We start from the raw sequence: 18296 nt of genomic DNA on the forward strand, positions 1-18296 counted from the left end.
AAACTTGCTTAATGTAAGAGCTACATAGAATAAACGTCAGATGTTTGAGAACCACAAGATAGGAATGTAAGATGCTTGAGAGCAGGCAGACAGGCAAATAGATTGGGGAAGGAGAGGTGGAAAGAAAGCAACTTTAACTTTGAATGCATTCTTCAAGCCTCTGGCTGGCTTGGCTTGGATAAGTCATTTAAAGACACAAATTCCTTCTCCAAGTCAGCCGGTGGGGCAGCGGGGGCCTCGAGAGCCACCCAATAGGTGTGAAGGAGCCACATGTGGCTCCTGAGCCACAGTTTGGCCACCCTTGATCTTGGGCCAGGTTCATATCTAAATGCAGATAAGTCCCCGGAGAGCTGCTGCCAGTCAAAGTGGACATCGCTGACTGTGGCCAAGCAAGGGCCTGACTTAGTATATGTGTGTTCATGTCTATGCAGAGATCAACCGAAGGGTGTTCATTGCCAGCCCCCATGATTGGATCAGTCACTTTCTCAGCCTGTCTGATTGTACAAGTTCAGGGATGGTCTTCGTTATCCCTTTGTCCTGGGCAAAACTCAACAGGCCCCTGGAATCACAGGCTGTGGTGAGGAAGCAGCACACGGACCCCCCCCCCCCCCACACACACACACACCATCTCCTACCCAGTGTGCCCATGGCTGCCCCTTTCAGCAGCAGGGAGGTGTCCAGGAACTGCCACCTTGAGCTGTCGTACCAACTTGGAGCCAGTGGGCCTGGTCAAGGCCATCTTCCCACTCTCCCCCCCCCCCCGGGGCCAGAGACGATACTGGAAAAGGATGGAAGGAGGTTCCAGCCCTCCCCTGTGGAGCTGCAGTAGTGGCTGTTTTAGGGCAGAGGTAGCAACAGAGGGAGATCTGCACAGTTGGGGGTCACCAACGCAGGGCTCAGAGCGACTCCCTCGGTTGCCCCACGGCTTACACCATTTCTGTACGATGTAGTGGCTGTGAGGATAAAATAGAAGCAAGGAAAAAACTATATAAAATACAACAGCTGGATATTTAGACAGTGTGCAGCTGTGGCTCAGCGGCAGAGCATCTGCTTTGCGTGCAGAAGGTCCCCGGTTCAATCCCCGGCACCTCCTGGTAAAAGGGACCAGGCAGTGGATGATGTGAAAGACCTCGGCCTGAGACCCTGGAGAGCAGCTGCCGGTTAAAGCAGACGATGCTGTCCTTGACAGCCAGCCAGCGGCCTGTCTCAGTAGAAGGCAGCTGCACGTATTCATTTGTATGTGTAAATAGAAGGAAATGAGGGTACCCAGTGATTGGCCGCCGGAGCCCCTGTGATTGGCTGCCAGTGTGAAGCTTCTGGATTGGCCAGGCCGGCGAGTTGACTGGTCAAGAGAAAGCTTCCTACTGTTGCTGCTATCTGCTGCCTCCTCTTAGATTCAGTAGCAGCCCCAGCTACAGCACCGCAAAGTATTCGCTGAACTCTAGTGGGTGCGGGCATCCCAAAGCGCTCCCCCGCACAAACTTCCAGTGAACGCTTTGGAGATCCCACCCTGCTCTGCATTCCCGTTCGGAGTTCTGGCAGCGACAGGGCTTTAAATAGTGCCTTTCCCGCCCTGTTTACTCCTCCAAGGCATTCTTTTGACATCTGCAGAAGCAGCCCTGGCTGCTGGGAACACAAAGACATTGCCTCTTGCATTGTTGGCTAATTGTTAGGTTTGTGGCTTTCTGACATGCTTCAAGCCCTCCTTGGAGGGTGACCTTGTAATTGCCAAAAGGGAGAGGGTGGGACGCGGCGGCAACAGAGGGAGGGGAATTGGGCAGCCTGCTCCAAGCCCTGCTGTTTGTCGGACGAGAAGCCCCCGGATTGCAGCCGAGCACATCTGAACCAGATCTGGGAACATGCTTCGGTCAAGTGGGAAGCCTTTTTGTTTTCCAGCCACCCCCGGGGCCTGCCATTATGCTACCCCTCCCGCTTCAGAAACCCCAGGCTGTCTTTGTGCGGGGCGATTAAATGTGGCCTTTTGGGAAGAGGGAACAATGTCAGGGGAAGTGGGCGGGAATGGAGCTGCCAGTGGGAGCAGGGCAGAGCAGTGCCGAGAGAAAGGAAGAACGAGCCGTCCTGTTCTGTTGAAACCAGATTCCATCCTCGGAAGAAACCGGTGACTTTAAGTAGCTCTCTTGTGCATCAAATGGCAAAATGGTAAAAGAGCCCAGTAGCACCTTTAAGACCAACAGATTTTATTAAATTGTAAGCTTTTGAGAAACACAGCTCTCTTCGTCAGGTGCATGGAGGGTGTGTAGAAACCGGCCAGAGATATATAGGTGGTGACGATGATGATATTGATGATGATATTGGATTTATATCCCGCCCTCCGCTCTGAATCTCAGAGCAGCTCACAATCGCCTTTATCTTCCTCCGTCACAACAGGCATCCTGTGAGGTGGGTGGGGCTGAGAGGACTCTCACAGCAGCTGCCCTTTCAAGGACAACCTCTGCCAGAGCTATGGCTGACCCAAGGCCATTCCAGCAGGTGCAAGTGGAGGAGTGGGGAATCAAACCCGGTTCTCCCAGATAAGAGTCCGCACACTTAACCACTACACCAAACTGGTGGTGATTGGAGGGGGGGAATGGATGCAGGAAGTGAGTGGTGGGACATTCCATCAAGAACTTACAGGTCACCATAGTTCAACAGAAACATCTGAAAAACAAAATCCAGCGGGAAGCTGCTGGATTGGAATTGATACGTGAATTTGACTCAGTCAGACTTGGATTCAACAGGGACTTTGGATGGTTACCTCATTACCAGAAGTAACTGCCTTTCCCTTTCAGGTATCCCATTCAGATTCATCAATAGAAGGAAGCGGTCACACTCAGCCTGGATTGTGCATTCTACCTTTTTCATGACTTTTGCAACTGCTTTGCATTCACATGGCACTCACTTCCTGCGTCTACATACCCTCCCTGCTTCTAATGAAGAGAGCCGTGTTTCTCAAAAGCTTGTGCTACAACAAAATCCGTTAGTCTCAAAGGTGCTACTGGACTTTTCACTATTTTGCAGCAACGGACTAAAATGGCAAACTCCTCGGTATCAATAATTTGGCAAGGCTTTGTTATCCCCTTGGCAGTTTGTGGGGAAGATGCTGCACAAAGGCAGACTCAGGCAATGCAGGGGGCAAAGTTTGCCACCTTAAAAAATGATGATTATGCAGAATGAAGGCCCATCTGGGTCTGGTGAAGTTTGCATAGTCTTATCAACGCCAGCATTTTGGCACGTGCACATATGAGCATGTGTGAATATCCAGTTGATCTCTGTGCCCTCCTGTCCCAGTCTTGGCTTCTGTAGATCCACCACCCTTAGCTGCCTCTCTGTCTTTCCACCCTTTTCCCTGGCATTGTGCAGTTTCTCTCACTTCCTTGACGCCTCTCAGATCTCACCTTTGCCATCAAGCCTGGCATGACCATTTTGGTGCCTGTCTCTGTCCCTAACAAATCTGCAACTGGTATGAATGCAAATTCTCGTTTCTTTTCCTGATTATGCTTACTGCTCCCCCTGCTCCACTCACATCCCGGTTTTTTCCCTGTTCGGGCCCAGAGTGGCTTTTCACATCATTGTCCCCTCCTCCTCCACTTTATTCTCACAATAACCACCTTGCGAGGTGGGTTAGGCTGAGAGATTGTGTTGGGCCCAGGTCACTCAGTGAACTTCCAAAGCAGAGTAGGGATTCGAACCGGATTGTCTTGGGTCCTAGTATGACACCCTGCCAGCTCTCCTGTCCCTTCGTTGCCTCTTTTGTCTCACATTTTATAGCTTATGTTCCTTGGGGAACCTTTCTTGGACTCCTGTTTTCTTACACTCCACGAAGTTCTCTACATACTGACACCATGATAGCCGTGTTGTTTTCTTAGAATCGTAGAATCACGGAGTCAGAAGGGGCCATTCAGGCCATCTAGTCCAACCCCCTGCTCAATGCGGGATCAGCCTAGAGCAGGGGTGGCCAAACTTTCACACACGGCATGTGGCTCTTAAAGCTTCCACCACCCCGTCGGCCAGCAGCGTGGAGAAGACATTTCTCTCTTTAAATCACTTCTGCAAGCCAAGCCAGCCAGCATCTTGGAGAATGCATTTAAAGTTGCTTTCTTTCCACTTCTCCCTCCCTGTCTTGTGGCTCTCAAGTATCTGGCATTCACGTCCTGTGGCTCTCAAACATCTGACATTTATTCTGTGTGGCTCTTACATTAAGCAAGTTTGGCCACCCCAGCCTAGAGCATTCCTGACAGATGTTTGTCCAGCTGCTGCTTAAAAACTGCCAGTGCAGGGGAGCTCATCACCTCCTTCAGTAGCCAATTCACTGTCAAACAACTCTTACCGTAAAAAAAGTTATTCCTACTATCCAGCCAGTACCTCCCTGCCCTTAATTTGAACCCATTATTGCGAGTCCTGTCCTCTTCTCTCAAGCCTGCAGACTTGAAGGGTTTAATCTGATCCGTCTCTCCCAGCATATTGGGACTTGAGAGGCCTATTTTTGCGTCCATAAGGACTAGAATCTTGCTTAAAATGAATAAATAGAAGATGCTTTTCTTGCAGCCAGGGGGATAGATCAAGATGGGTCGCCATTTTTTGTCTGTGCAGCAGGAGAAAAGAGCAAGAGTTCAGTAGCACCCTGAAGACTAGCAAAATTTGTGGCAGGGGCTGAGCTTTCATGAGCCCAAAGAAGGGAGCCATGACTCAGGAAAGCTCATCCCCTGCCACAAATTTTGCTAGTCTTTACGGTGCTACTGGATTCCCGCTCTGCATTTGCACCCAGTATCAGATTCTGTCCTTGGGCTGTACAATCGCAGACTCACGGCAGAGCCCCAGCTTAAGATATCTAACCCCGTTTCTGTGCTGCCATGTGCCCTGGGGGGTCACCGTGTTTCGGCCTTCCAAACGTTTCCTACAGCCATCTTTTGAGTTCAGAGAGAAGGGATATCCTCACCGCCCGCCCCCGCACATATGCATAAACTATTTTTTTGGAGGAGGAAAGGGAAGTTTCTTTTCTTTCTCTCGGGAGGCTATGGCACGTGTCCTATCTGTCACTCTCCCTCTCCTTGTGTGGAGCCCGGAAAGTGGGTCACATCTGATAAACAAGGGTTTGGTGGCTCTTTATCAGCTCAGGCTGCCTTCCCTTTTCTACCAGAGCAATTACAGGGATTGCTCGGGCTGCGTTTCGCCCACCCCCTTCTCTTCCTTCCTGACTTTTCCTGACTTCCTGCCTTCTGACTTTTCAGATCTGAGCTCAAGCCGTCAGGGAGATGGAGACGGTGGCATTGCACAATAAAGCGAGAAGGTTGTCCCCCAGTGGCAGTGACCAAGGGAGAGCACAAAGCGAAGCTGGACTGGCTTTGAGAAGAAGCCAGGGAGCAAAGTGACCCAAAGCTTGCTGGTATTGCAGTGCCTGCAAGTCAGACCAAGTGGAAGGCTCAGGAGGGAGGGACAGGGTCATAGCCAGAGTGGAATTCACTGCAAAGGAGAGGGCTCACACCTTGTAGTCAAAGAGCCGGAGGCCTGCATATCTTAGGAACCACCTGCTTCCCAATGAACCTGCCTGACTACTGTCATTGGCTATGGAGATCACGCTTCATTTGCCCTCTGCCATCTTGAGTACCAAGTTAGAGTCAAGGCTTTGATTATGACCTTTAAGGCCAAGAGCGGTCTGGGACCAACGTATCTACGGGACCACTTCCTCCACTATGTCCCTGGAAGAGCACTACGCTCTACTGGTCGAAATCTACTGGTGATCCCTAATGAGGTCCGGCTGTCTTCAATGAGGGCCAGGACTTTCTCAGTCTTAACCCCAACCTGGTGGAACTCTCTGCCGGAAGACTGCAGGGCCTGTAAAGCAGAGATGTTCCACCAGGCTTTTTTCTTGAGGACAGCGACGTTTGCTGGGCTGGCACCCCCTCCCCCCCCACCACTCCACTTAAGGAGGGGACTGCTTCCAATGCCTAGAAAGCAGAACTACAGCGCATTATAAAGAATGTTCATTGGATTGCAACTGTTTTTAATTCAGTGGTTTTATTGATTTTATTTGTATTTCTTGCACATCACCTAGAGCCTGGCATTGGCCTGGATGAGGCGATTCACAAATTTGATAAATCATCATCATCTGAGGCTAGATGGCAGACAACTCAGGACAGGGCCTTTTTGGTGGTGCCATCAAAATTTAAGAAACCCTCTCTCCAGGGAGGTTCATCTGTCTCCTTCTGTTGTTTTCTGTCAGTGGGCGTCGGCTTTTGTTGTTTTGTCTGTCGTTTCCTCCCGGATTCTCACTGACCCTTCCTCTGGACCCTTCCTCCAGTTCATGTGCCTTACTTGTTTGCACATTCTGTTTTAATGATTTGTCTATGATATGCGCTTTTAAATCTTGCTTTGATGTTCTTTTTGTTCACTACTGTGGGGATCCTTATTTGGGTGGGAAGGCAGGCTAAGCATATTCTAAATCAGGGGTTCCCAACCGCTGGGCTGTGGATTGGTACCGGTCTGTGGCCTGATAGCAACTGGGCCACGGAGCGAGGCAGAGCAGCCCTGGACTAAAGAGGTGGCGTGGCCTTTCTCCCCTTGCAGGGAAGGCAGCCTCGGAGCAAGGCTACACCATCTCTTTCATCCACCTGGGTTCCCGGCTGGCAGAAGGGGCAGCGCTGCTGTGACCTTAGCCTACCTCTCATTTTAAACCTCCACCGATCAGCTAATCGGCGAGGGTCTTTAATGCAAGGGGGAGGCAGAAACAGCCCCAGTACCCCCCTTCATTTAAAGACCCCCATGGGGGGAAGGGATGTGGCGTGGGCAGGAGGGCATCCTGGAGTGGCAAAACCCCCCAGCACGGCTTCCCCCACCGGTCCATGGAAAAATCATCTTCCACAAAACCAGTCCCTGGTGCCAAAAAGGTTGTTGGTGGGGGGGGCACTGCTCTAAATGAATGAATGAAAAATACGAGCTCTGCACGCACAAGGTCCCAGGTTCGATCTCCACTTAAAAGGATCCCACACAGCAAAGCTACGAAATACTGGACAAATCATCCCAGTGGCACGGGGAGAGACTGAGGCTCGCTGGTAGGATTGCATGCAGAAGATCCCAGGGGCCATCCCTTGATGGACCTGGGGCAGTTTTGGAGAGCTGGTGTCAGCCAGTTGATGATTCTGAGCAAGGTGGGGAAGTAATCCTCCCGGGTAGGCTTGCACCCATCCCTGTGGTTTCAGTCCTACCGTGCTGATCAGATCCCCATCTAAAGAGTTGGACTGAAGTGCCACTATCCTGTATGGATGATGTGCAGCTCCTTCTCCACCAGGAGCTGGCAAGGCAGTGATAATCTTGAATGAGGGCCTCGAGGCAATAATGGGCCAAATATAAAAGGTAAAGGTAGTCTCCTGTGCAAGCACCAGTCGTTTCCAGCTCTGGGGTGACATCCCATCACGACGTTTTCATGGCAGACTTTTTACGGGGTGGTTTGCCATTGCCTTCCCCAGTCATCTACACTCCCCCCCCCCCCAGCAAGCTGAGTACTCATTTTACCAACTTCAGAAGGATGGAAGGCTGAGTCAACCTTGAGCCAGCTACCTGAACCCAGCTTCCGCCAGGATCGAACTCAGGTCATAAGCAGAGAGCTCGGACTGCAGTACTGCAGCTTTACTGCAGTCATGGGGCTCCTCAATTTAAACTGAATGTCGTTCCAGATAAGACTTTTGTGCTGCTATTCGGTAGTAGTGCTGATGCTTGTTTCTGGCTCCCTAAAAAAGGGGGCATGTTTGCAGTCTGGGCATGCTGCTTCGATCCCTTGTTCCAGATGGATTTCATCTGCAGCGCAGTCCACCTTGAACAAGTTTTGGCTCATTCAGTCAAGTGTTTTGGCTCTAGGTTAGATGGCCATGGTGAGCTTTAGGTAGGGTCTGCCTTTGAAGACAGCCTGGGAATTACAGTTGGTACAAAATTAAGTTAACTTTTCCTCTAACTGGCACTGGTGAATAGGCAGTTGTAGGTGCAGCACTGAGAGATCTTTATCAGCTGCTTATGCATTTGCAGGTTGAGAGCAAAGTACCGGTTCTGATATTAAAAGTTCTTGTACGGTCTAGGACTGATGTATTTAAAGACTACCTGTACCCACGCAAGCCAGCCTTAATGTTGGGTTTGCCTTCTAGTCCCTGTTATGTCAACCACTGTCCTTGAAAGTGAGATAAATGGCAGGGCCTTTTCAGTTGCAGCCCTTTGGCTACGGAACGTCCTTCCCTATGCGTTTATGCAACTGGCTTGTGCCACTATGTGCTGCTGTTTTAGTATTTGACTCTGGGGGTCTTACGCTTTCTTGTTTTAGTTCAGCCTTTGAAATTTTTGACCCTGATTGTTAACAGTTTTGTTCCACGCTTTGTTGTTTTTCTTTCTAATCCCCCTTGATCTGTCGGAGAACACGATATGCAACTATTTCAGATGCTTTTGCAGAGGCAAGGTGACCAGGGCTTGGCCAAGGTCTTTCAGTCCCAGAGCCTTCATGGGAACAGTGAAATCAGCTCCTGCCCGGGTCCCCTGGCTCGTGCACTCGCAGCGCTGAGTCCCTTTCTGAAGTCCCCAGGCTCCGACACAGCCAGCGGCTTCTCTGGCTTGCAGCTCCGCCAGAGCCACTCGCTTGGCTGCAAGCTAAAAATACTTCTGCTCCCCAGCTGGTCCACCCAGATCTCAGCAGAGATAGCTATTTAAATAATCAGCACAAATGCTCAAGAGCAGCCATTTGCCAGATGAGGCAAATTCAGCTAGGGGGCATCTTAGGATTCTGGGGAAACTTTTGAAGAGACCCAGAACAACGATCGGGAGGAGCGAGAGGGCGAGGGGCCCTGGTCCTGAGGCCCCTGGTGGCCTTACTTTATGTACCACCGGAGCAGCTTGCAAGCGGAGGAGACTGGTGGACTTTGTGGCTCTCTAGCACCACGGCCGGAGCAGGTCAGGAGGTGTACTGCAGCATTCAGCTCAGCTTCGAGAAAGCAAGAGGGTCCCTCGTGGCCTTATATAATGGCAGGCTCTGATCTAACTCCTCTGTGTGAGCAGTGTTTCTCTCCCTTAAAAAGGGGCTACTCACGGACCGCCAGTTTCCCTGCTTGGATCTGGACTGAGCCGCCAGCCCCAGCAACAGCCTTGCCTCAGTGGCCCCAAAGTTTAAAAAAAAGAAAGAAGACTGCAGATTTATACCCCGCCCTTCTCTCTGAATCAGAGGCTCAGAGTGGCTGACAATCTCCTATATCTTCTCCCCCCACAACAGACACCCTGTGAGGTGCGTGGGGCTGAGAGGGCTCTCACAGCAACTGCCTTTTCAAGGACAACCTTTGTCAGAGCTATGGCTAACCCAAGGCCATTCCAGCAGCTGCAAGTGGATAGTGGGGAATCAAGCCTGGTTCTCCCAGATAAGAATCCACACACTTAACCACTGCACCCCGCCCCCCCCCCCCAAAACCCCCCAGCAAAATGCAAGCAACATCCAGAAACCCTCCCGCTCTGATCGGTGAGACAATTTGGGCAGATTAAAGGCATACTAAACTGTTATTTATGGTCTCATTATCCTATGCTTTGATTTAAAGTAATTTTCTCTGCACCAAGATGTTCTGGATCACCGTTGGTGGACATGTTAACAGGCCTTTTGCCCCATGCTATGGTGAGCAGAAATCATTTCTAGGCTACCATGGAAGGGGGATCTTTATGAGTTGGGTTTTTTTTTGGGGGGGGGTGTTCTTTTAGCCACAAATAAGTACATACAAGGCAAGAGAGCTGGTACAGGTTGTGGAAAGCCATGGTCACCTGAAGTAGAAGACCACATAAATGGGAGGCTCAAACTGGCAACATCTACTCAAGTCTTCAGAGGTTCTTCCCAATAGCTGTTATCCAAGATTCTTTAGCTTTAGCAAAGTTGTGGATATGCTCCGTTAACGATCCCCTGTTGCTTCACGCCAAGTCATACCTTTGGTCTGGCTACTCCACCACGGTCTTATCTGAACTTTGGCATCACTCCAGGGTCCCAGGCAGGGGGAAGAAATTGTATCCTCACAAGATCTTTTATGCCATGAATCTCCAACCTTTGCCTTAATGTGGGCTATCTCTGAGGCTGTAGTGATAGCCACAGGCATAAAGGTAAAGGTAGTCCCTTGTGCAAGCACCAGTCGTTTCCGACTCTGGGGTGACGTCGCATCACGACGTTTTCACGGCAGACTTTTTTATGGGGTGGTTTGCCATTGCCTTCCCCCCATCTACACTTTCCCCCCAGCAAGCCGGGGACTCATTTTACCGTCCTGGGAAGCATGGAAGGCTGAGGCAACCTTGAGCTTCCGCCCAGATCAAACCCAGTTTCCGCCAGGATCGAACTCAGGTTGTGAGCAGGGAGCTCGGACTACAGTACTGCATCTTTACCACTCTGCGCCACGGGGCTCCTCAGCCACAGGCATTGACAGCTTTAAAAAGGGGTTTAGCAGATTCGTGGAGGATAGGTCTAACAGTGGCTAAAGCTCCATGTTCAGAGGCAGTCAACCTCTGACTCCTAGAGCTGGGAAGCAACGTCAGGGGAAGGCCTCAGCCTCTGTGCCCTGCTTTCGGCCCTCCAGAGGAGCTTGTCCGCCACAGTGTGAGAGAAGATTCTGGACTAGATGTACCACTGGTCTCATCTAGCAGGGCTCTTCTTGGTCATGAAAAATATCCCAAGCTCGACCCCTCCCTCCCAACACACACCCCAGTATACATTACTAAGTTCGGTCCTGTCCTCAAAGCAGAACACAGACTAGGAAAAAGCGCCAGAAATTAAACTATCGGCTAAGCAACATAGAGGAAATCCCCTTCGGAAGCAACACTTTCTTTTAAAAGCCTAGAGGTGAATGTTTTTGCAGTCTTTGTTTGGGTCTTCCCGGGGGAGACAGCGACTGCTCTGAAGCAGTTGACAAGGTACCATTATACCATCATGCACTACCTCTAGGATATCCCTACTGTATGTGGAGATGCTGAGGACTGACCCTGGTTCCTTCTTTGCATAAAGCATGCCTTCTGCTCATGTGAAGCTGCTGTATAAACCCAAGTTCTATCTGCTGTGAGAGCCCTGCCGTCCTTTAACTGGTGATGCCAGACCTGAACCGGGGGCCTTCCACACGGAAAGCATGCGCCGTGCCACTAATGACTGTCCCTGCCCCCATTCTGTGCTAGAATGGCACAGTCTTGGAATGCACAAATCCTTATCTCCACTGACAAATGATGGCTGCGAAGGAATCTCCGGCGTTCCTTATAGTGGCAGCGCAGATCTGGGCCAACGGTGAATTAGCAGATCCCTCTGGAGTGCCTTGCCGAAGGGGGGTGCCCCGGGCTTCCTCTCTCTGTCCAACGTCCCGCACCACTCTGAGCCGAGCCACGCATCCCAACTCCGAGGGAGCTTCTGTTTTTAAGGAGAGCCCCCCCCCCCCGTCACGTGGCCATGCCTTGTGTGCAAGGCACTGCCTGGCAGGGTTGCCTAGCAACGTGGCCCGTTCCACCGAGGAGCTGACTCCGGCCTTGTCACACGCTCACCGGGGAGGAGGGGGGAGGCCGGAGCCACTTGCCTGTGAATGGAAGCGAAGAAAGCCCCCGAAGCATGTGCGCATCAGCTAGACGCAGGGCTTCTACTACTCGCCATGCGAGGTGCCGGACAGGGCATGGAACTGACGCACGGTCCCTCTTCCTGAAGGGCTTAGAGTGGATGTAGGACCGCAGTGCGTTTCTGGGCGAAGTCCGCTTCTTGATGGTGCTACGTCGACTGTGAGCCGATGAAAGCTTACAGCCTTTTTCAAGCCCAGTGGGCAGTTTCAGAGTCTGGATAATTGAGAGCAAGTCGGGGTCAAAAGGGGCAGGGGTAGGTTCGGCCCACATCCCACAGTGTGTTGCTGAGGGCCCCCTCTTAGTTTTCTCTGCTGTAAGCAAATGTCCCCCCATTCGTTCCTAGAGTTCTCCCCTGAGGAATATGGTTGGGGGGTCAAAAATCCGCCTTGAGACAGAGTGGGTCCCGCTGATTGACATCTTGCGAGGACACGCGGCTTCCCACCCACGGCGTCCCTGCAGTGCACGCATCCCTCGCTTTTTACAAAGCGCATTTTTCTGTTGGAGGATGATAGCAACTTAGCTTCCAACTTTGATTGGACTACACAGCAAGGGGTGAATGGGAGGCTTAAATGAGTTCTAAGAACTCCTCACGAATGCCTGATTCCTTTCACTTTTCATCCTAGAACAAACAAGAGACCGTTTTTGCTCCTAAGCCTGTAGAGAGAAGCTATGGCAACTAGCAATGGGTTGTGGCCAAAACACTTCACCCCATGTCTGAACACCAGCCTGAGCTCAACAACCTGAAAAAATTAGCTAAAAAATTAGGTGTTGGAATAGGAGTGATTGATGGGGGAGACCAGATAGGGTACCATTCCCCCACAGATGAAGAGAGATTACTTGTCTGGTGCTTTCTTCAGGCAGCCCCCTTGAAGGTCTTGTCAAACCTTACACCACAGCACCTGAGGGCAGATTGTGCCGTGTGGGCCAAATCTCATGATGGCCGAGATCTATCCAGCTTATCTTGAACACATGAAACTTCCTAATATTGAATCAGACCATTGGTCCGTCACAGTCAGTATTGTCTACTCAGACTGGCAGCAGCTCTCTAGGATCTCAGGTTTTTTCACATCATCTAATGCCTGGTTCTTTTTAACTGGAGATGCCAGGGATTGAACCTGGGACCTTCAGCTCTACCACTGAAGCACAGCCCTTCTACCGTTAGCTCATGGATGGGCCTTGGGCTGCGTACTTGGCCTTCCTCACTTGCTTGTTCTCTCTAACAGTTTTTCCTTCCTTCTTCCCAGACACTGTTTCCAGCAAACTCCAGAACAACAATGTTTACACCATCGCGAAGAGGAACGTGGAAGGCCAGGACATGCTCTACCAGTCCCTGAAGCTCACCAACGGCATCTGGATCCTGGCCGAGCTGCGCATTCAGCCAGGCAATCCCAACTACACGGTAAGGCCTCACCAGCTAGCAGGAAAGGGGCTGTGGCTTGGCGGCAGAGTATCTGAATGCAGAAGGCCCCAGGTTCAGTCCCCGCCATCTTCAGTTACAAGGATCTGGTGGTAGAAGACCTCAGCCCAAAACCCCGGAGAGCCGCAGCCAGTCAGAATAAACGATGCATACCTCGGTAGACCCCAAGCGTCTGACTCAGTATAAGGCAACTTCCTGTGTTTCATGGGGATAGGGAAGCCATCAGTTTATCCTGCGCTGCTTTTTGTTGCTGATTTCCTTCCTTCTCCCGCTCTGCCAGTTGTGATCTTTGCGAGGAGGACCAGGCAGCATCAGCGTGACCTGTTCGGACAAAACTAACGTTCAGGGGTTAAAAAAAAAAAAGAAAGTTCCTAGGTCTCATGAGGAGGTAATGTTTTCGAGGAATCCCCATTCAGGAATCACAAGAGCTGGTAGAAATCTGCAGTGATGAAACCAATAGATGCTACTATAAATATGTAAGCAGAGCCCTAGTCCACCGTTCTGCTTCATGCTGCAGCCAACCAGTAGTCCTGGAGGGCCAGCAGAAAAACAACCACAAAGGTGCAAAGATATACTAGAGGGAACGAGAAAGCGAAACACAGTACAAATTTGTAATGTTATAATAAGGCGCAATGCAGGTACGTCATTTCGAAATGCATTCTAAATATTGCATTTATAGACACAACGCAAATGCTGCAGTTACGTCGGGGAGCTAGCAGATGCCCAATTTGAAAAACAGTTTCTTCTTCAGACAGGTGGTCGGTTATTTGCCTGAAATCATGCTGTGTGCCTTTTTCAAAAGACCTTGAGTGGCTGTGGAAATTCCCAGGGTACAGTATTGAAAACAGCTTTTAGAGGGAGATTGTGACTTGTGCATGCAGAGAAAGGGGAAATTCGTCTTTCTCCTAATCACACCAGTTGTACAAAATAGTGTCAGCTGCAGTATGGAAAGCTATCAGAGAGGCCAAGGGCTTTCCCTGGTGTTGTTTCCTAACACGGGCATTCAGAGGTCCACTGTCTCTGAATGTGGAGATTCCCTTTGGTCACCTTGGCTAGTAGCCAGTTGGCAGACCTGACCTCCCTCCGTGAATCTGTCTAATTCCCTTTGAAAGCCATCTGTGCTATCTTGTTACCAACAAGCCTGATTTCTTAATGATCCCCTTCCCCATTACATCTAAAAGATCACTCTCTCTCGTTGTTGGTACCCCATCCACTTGAGTAAGAAACCTAAAAAAGGTTAATTTGCAATTAAAGGGCCAAACATTAAAAGCAAACTCTATAATAAACCATAACCAAACATACATGTATTTATTATAGAAAGCTAAAACCATTTTGGGGCTCATCATTAGCCTCTATCCTTTGTACAGTCATAAAACCACAATGGGAACCCACTTAACTTGACCTGAAGCGTTTCGACCTAGACTGGTTATCTTCAGAGGTCAGAAAAGTAAGTACACATATTGGCTCATAATACAGAATACAATAAAACAATAGAACAATGCTAGACCACAAGGAAATTTAATGACGTGACGAATGCTTAAAGATATTCTTGAGGCCTCTTATTCTACGGCCTTATGTCCTACTCTGTCCACGTGAACCAAACCTGCCGTAATGCTCATCCCACTTAGGGAGAGAAAAAAGGGGAAGGGGAAGAAAGAATTGATAGCAAAGGAATCAGCAAAAAAATAAAGAACGAAAGAACAGCAGAAAGATTTGCTGTTCAGAGACCTTTACACTTTTAGGCTGGATTGTACTGAATTTAAGTAGCAAAGAAGACCCATCTTGAGCATATTTCTAGAGGAAGAAGCACGGCCAGAGGAATGGTAGATTGCAATTCTAGTACTTCTTGGTGACAGACCTGAAACTGCCTGATATCAGGTTAGGCCTCCATGGTCTGTCTGGCTCCATGGTCTCACTGTTGGCTGGCAGTAACCTTACCGGAACTTCACAGTGCTGTCCTATGCAGAGTGATTCCAGCCTCTGAAACCAGTTAGCTTAGATCAGAGTAACTGCACAGGATTGCATGGTCAGTCAGTGGAAGGACTGTCACCACCTGGGATCCTTTATGTGGAGAGTTCAGGGGTGGAACCTGCTGCATGCAAAGCAAGTGGCTCCCCAAGCTCTCAAAACACACACACACACACAGAGTGTCCAGGCTGCTCCCCCACCAGGAATGTAATAGAGACTTCCATTTACAGCAGGGGTGTCAAACATGCGGCCCAGGGGCCGAATCAGCCCCTCAGTGGGCTCCAGTCAGCCCCTCCGAGCAACTAGCTGTTGTCTGCTTCCTTCTCCTTCTCTCTTGCTTCCTTCTGCATAACAACTTGCTTTTCAAGGCTTGCTCAATCGCAGAGGAGCTACAGAGCAAAGTCTCTGTTATCTCCATTGACTGAGGCCCCTACCTTGGGGAGGAAGGGGGGAGGGAGAACTTGCTTTGCCAGGCTTTCCCAATTGCACAGTGGAGCTGCTGAGCCAAGCCTCTCTTCCTTCTATTGGCTGAGGCTCCTCCCCCTTCTGGCCCCCTGGAAAAGAAAGGAAAGAGCCAGAGCTTCCTTTGTCCAATTCCCTGGATCGCATGGGAGAGATACAGAGAAAGCACCTTTAAGACCAACGAGTGCTAATATTTTAATTTTTTTAAAAAAATCTTTAATTGTGTTTGTCTGTGTCCTTTATAAAGTTTGTATTTCTGCTACCTAATCTTAACTAGGTACACACACGGCCCAACCCGACAGGGCCCAGCCCAACAAGGTTTCATTTATGTCAGATCCGTCCCTCATAACAAATGAGTTCGACACCCCTGATTTACAGCATTCCCTTTTCTCTTTCCCTTTGGGAAGCCCTGAAGTGTGTTGGACCACAGCTGTTTAGGTCTAAAGGACACCACCACTCCTGGATCCAAGCAGTCTTCCCTCTGCTTGGATCTAGAGGTGGCCATGTCTCTGGAAGGGCCAGAGCTTCTGGCCTTGATCTTCCACATGTTCACTACACTGGACCTTCAAAATGCCAGACAGCTGGGTTTAAAATGCAATGTGAAATATCACACCAAACAAGCTAAAAGCAATACAGGCTAATAACCTCAGAGAGGGAAGAGGTAAGTGGGTCTTAAAGATCAGGTTGACATTTCCTGGCCCAGGAAACCGAGGCCATTTTAACCTGCTGCCTATGGGATTGATGGACCAATGGTCTGTTTCAGGAGAAGGCAACTTCCTTGTCCATAGCTCAGAGAAAAAGGGCTGTGGCTCATTGCTATCCCATAGTCAGGACCAAGTCAGTACATCTGGGGGGAACATTTAACTCAAAGTGCTGTCTCCAATAAGACCCTGCATCCAGCAACTACCCACCTAATATTTGCTGGCAAGCCTTGGAGGATGACTTTGGCATATATAAAAGTGCTTCACTTTTAATCATGAAAAAAGAAGAAGGAGAAGATATTGGATTTAAATCCCGCCCTCCACTACGAAGAGTCTCAGAGCGGCTCACAATCTCCTTTCCCTTCCTCCCCCAGAACAGACACCCTGTGAGGTGGATGGGGCTGGAGAGGGCTCTCACAGCAGCTGCCCTTTCAAGGATAACCTCTGCCAGAGCTATGGCTGACCCATGGTCATGCTTGCAGGTGCAAGTGGAGGAGTGGGGAATCAAACCCGGTTCTCACAGATAATAGTCGGCACACTTAACCACTACACCAAACTGGCTCTCCCATCTTCTACTATGACTATTAAAAACTTATCAAGGACCAGATGTGTAAATATCATTCTGATTCGTGGTCCAAATAAGATACTGAATTGGGGAGGGGAGCAGAGAACTGTATTCCCCTTTCTTTGCTTTTCTCCTCATATATTACAGGGGCTGTATTCAGATTTCACAATGTATCACAGATGCCTTTGGGGTGAAAACACTCCTTATATTCTTGCATCCTTTCCCCCCATTCTCCTCCCTTCACTCGGCAAGCCAAGCTCACAATCTCCTTTATCTTCTTCCCCCACAACAGACACCCTGTGAGGTAGGTGGGGCTGAGAGAGCTTTTTACAGCAACTGCCCTTTCCAAGACAACTCTATGAGAGCTATGGCTGACCCAAGGCCATACCAGCAGGTGCAAGTGGAAGAGTGGGGACTCACACCCGGTTCTCCCAGATAAGAGTCCACGCACTTAACCCCTACACCAAACTGCCAGGTTTCTTGTGTTCCCGTGTTCTTTTCTCATGCCTAATCCCTTCTCCCCACAGCTCTCTCTGAAATGCCGGGCTCCTGAAGTGTCTCAGTACGTCTACCAGGTCTACGATGCCATTTTGAAAAACTAACAAGATGGAACCTGCCGCCGCCTTGCCGTGGTGGGGATTCAGGGTGGGGCTGAGGCCCAGCGCCCACTGCTGCCCTTGCTGGCAGGCCAAGAACTCTCTCCGTGTGGAAAAAAAAAAAAAAGCAACTCTGTGTTGTGTCTCTGCCCTCAGCCCTGGCGAGCTGAAGGCGAAACCAAGGTAGCAAGTAGTGTCCACGTGCCGGTAACCGTAGAGAATGACCCGTTTGATACTTTTAGCATCCGTGAGAAGTTTGTAACCACTTTGCATTGCCCGTATCTGCCGCCGTGCGCCTGTGCCATGTCTTGTCTTGTCTGTCCGTTCCCCGTGGGCTTGCTCCATCCCGTGCCAATGCCACATATTTTCTAAACCACTCGTAGGCCTCCAGTTGCTCTTTTTGTAATGCTCGCCCTCACTTAAACTCACACACACACGTATACAGTCTCTATCCAGGCTAAAAGGCACCAGAGAAACATCCACTGCACTTTACTGTCTTCTAGTTTGTGTTATTTCTGATGGATTTGTTTTTAAAATCAGGCAGCAGCCTTAAAAGGATACAGGAGAGGGGTCTCTGAAACACACCTGCTCTTATCAGTCTTATGGGAGATAGCGACGAGTACTGAGCATCCCTTTGGGCAGCAGAGACCTTGGGAGTTCCCTAGCTGGTTGCTGATCTGTAACCCTTTGGTCCGTGGTGTGCTGTTTCCCCCCTTCACCCTAACACGTCACCTCCAACCCCAGAACTAGTAATCCTCCAGCCACAAACCTCTTCAGACTTCTTCAGCACCTGGGGTCCTGTTTTGTTTTGGGAGTGATGGCCAGCTAAAGCGACATAGATACAGCCGGGAGGTGAATTAATTACCCATCGCTGGTGAGCCCTGGGATTTGAGAGCTGTGGTGAGGGTCACTCCATCCTCAGTTTTGACTTGTCTCCCCAGAGTGCGACACACTCACGTGTTGCTCTTGGGCTGCTGCATGTTCTCCTTGTGGCAATATGC

General features: G+C 50.0%; 1 protein-coding gene across 1 annotated transcript in view; it reads left to right on the plus strand.

The window, feature by feature from the left end:
* The window catches only part of AP2B1 (adaptor related protein complex 2 subunit beta 1), a 114854-nt gene extending 97237 nt beyond the window's left edge, over positions 1–17617 (plus strand). Inside the window, exons 21-22 of the mRNA XM_060258794.1 lie at positions 12831–12985; positions 17227–17617. Coding sequence (XP_060114777.1) covers positions 12831–12985; positions 17227–17301 — 230 coding nt within the window. The 3' untranslated portion in view covers positions 17302–17617. The remainder of the gene's footprint in view (positions 1–12830; positions 12986–17226) is intronic.
* Positions 17618–18296: the final 679 nt, after the last annotated feature.

Source organism: Heteronotia binoei, chromosome 18 (assembly GCF_032191835.1).
Source record: "Heteronotia binoei isolate CCM8104 ecotype False Entrance Well chromosome 18, APGP_CSIRO_Hbin_v1, whole genome shotgun sequence".
NCBI lineage: Eukaryota > Metazoa > Chordata > Lepidosauria > Squamata > Gekkonidae > Heteronotia > Heteronotia binoei.